Here is a 1,259-nt window from a genome sequence, read left to right on the forward strand (position 1 = left end):
ATAAGGATGTAGATAGTATTAATTAGATAGCTTTATATGTTTTAATTTAAAAACTGAGTCCTACTCAGGACTGTATATTTTATCCATGTAGATGACATCGGTGATTCTGCGCATCAGGGCTTCTTTGTTTTCAACATGGGGATACCATCGGTCTGGTTCCACGTTGCTGGTGATTATGAATTTTGTCGCAAGTAGGTCGGTCATGGATCCTTTTATCGGTACTTTGATTGGATTTTCTGACAACCAACGTAACATGTCGCAAAATTTTTCAGATCCATAAAAGTCATCAAAGATGACTAATTCTTGCCCGAAATAGCCGTCCCACCATGGGCCTGCGGGCTTGACATAGTAATCGTCACATACTGATCGGGCAGTATGCGACTTTCCGGTGCCCGGCGGTCCCCAGAGGACGATGACTTCGGGTTTGGGTCTTGCAAAGGTCACTTTTTTTAATTGTTTATTATATGCCGTTACGGCTCCGTGGTGTTTTAGCATCCAAGTGGGTTCTTCCTCCCATAGTTGTGCTATGCTTAGTCCTTGCCACCAGTTGGGCTGTCGTGCACATTCCGGTATTATGCCGGCTTCAATTGGGGCTCCGATCCGCGTTTCTTCTTTTTGGCAGTATTTAATTGCTGCGGGAATGTCGCGGCAGATTTCCACGTGTGTTAGGCCTCCGAATTCCCTGCGCACTTGGTCGAAAGACCGGGGATTGGAAAAGTATATGAAGCCTTGGAAGTGAATGCGTCCAGTCGTGGGACACATTTCCGTCTGGTATATGTAGTATTGGTAAGTTGAAGGCAGGGGACAGGTTTCAGCATAGCTTGTAAAGCAGTATGCTCGCGCACGGGTGGTACATCTTTGTCCAGGCATGGTGCGTTGTTTGTAATTTGATTTTAAAATTTAATGCGCGTGTTTGTACACACACTTTTTTTAATGGGGCGGAAAATCCTTTGGGGTTTAGGATTATAGGGTTTATGGTCATTTAATTATTAAAAAAATGCCGTAGGCAATTTTTTTAATGACACCCACACTAGTAGCTATAGTATTACCTAGTATTAGCATAATACTATACCTTTAGGAATAGCTAATGACTACCATACTATAATAGCTATAGCTACTAGTATACTTAGTATTATAGTAATAAGTTGATAATTGCGAAGTTAATATCGACCAAGTTGTTGGCTCAGCCATTGACGGACAATTACAACCGACAATCCCCACCTTAACACGCTTTGAAGATTCACAACATCGTTTCGATA

The 1,259-nt window shown here is 42.3% G+C and overlaps 1 protein-coding gene across 1 annotated transcript; it reads right to left on the bottom strand.

Annotated features, from left to right (window-relative positions):
- Positions 1-60: 60 nt before the first annotated feature.
- Positions 61-982, bottom strand: GNI_215790 (putative replication associated protein; the record flags this gene model as incomplete). Its single annotated transcript, XM_011135564.1, has 2 exons — positions 61-820; positions 855-982. The coding sequence occupies 2 exons, from the start codon at positions 980-982 to the stop codon at positions 61-63; spliced, it is 888 nt and encodes a 295-aa protein (XP_011133866.1).
- Positions 983-1,259: the final 277 nt, after the last annotated feature.

Source organism: Gregarina niphandrodes, assembly GCF_000223845.1.
Source record: "Gregarina niphandrodes unplaced genomic scaffold scaffold00157, whole genome shotgun sequence".
Taxonomy (NCBI): Eukaryota; Apicomplexa; class Conoidasida; order Eugregarinorida; family Gregarinidae; genus Gregarina; species Gregarina niphandrodes.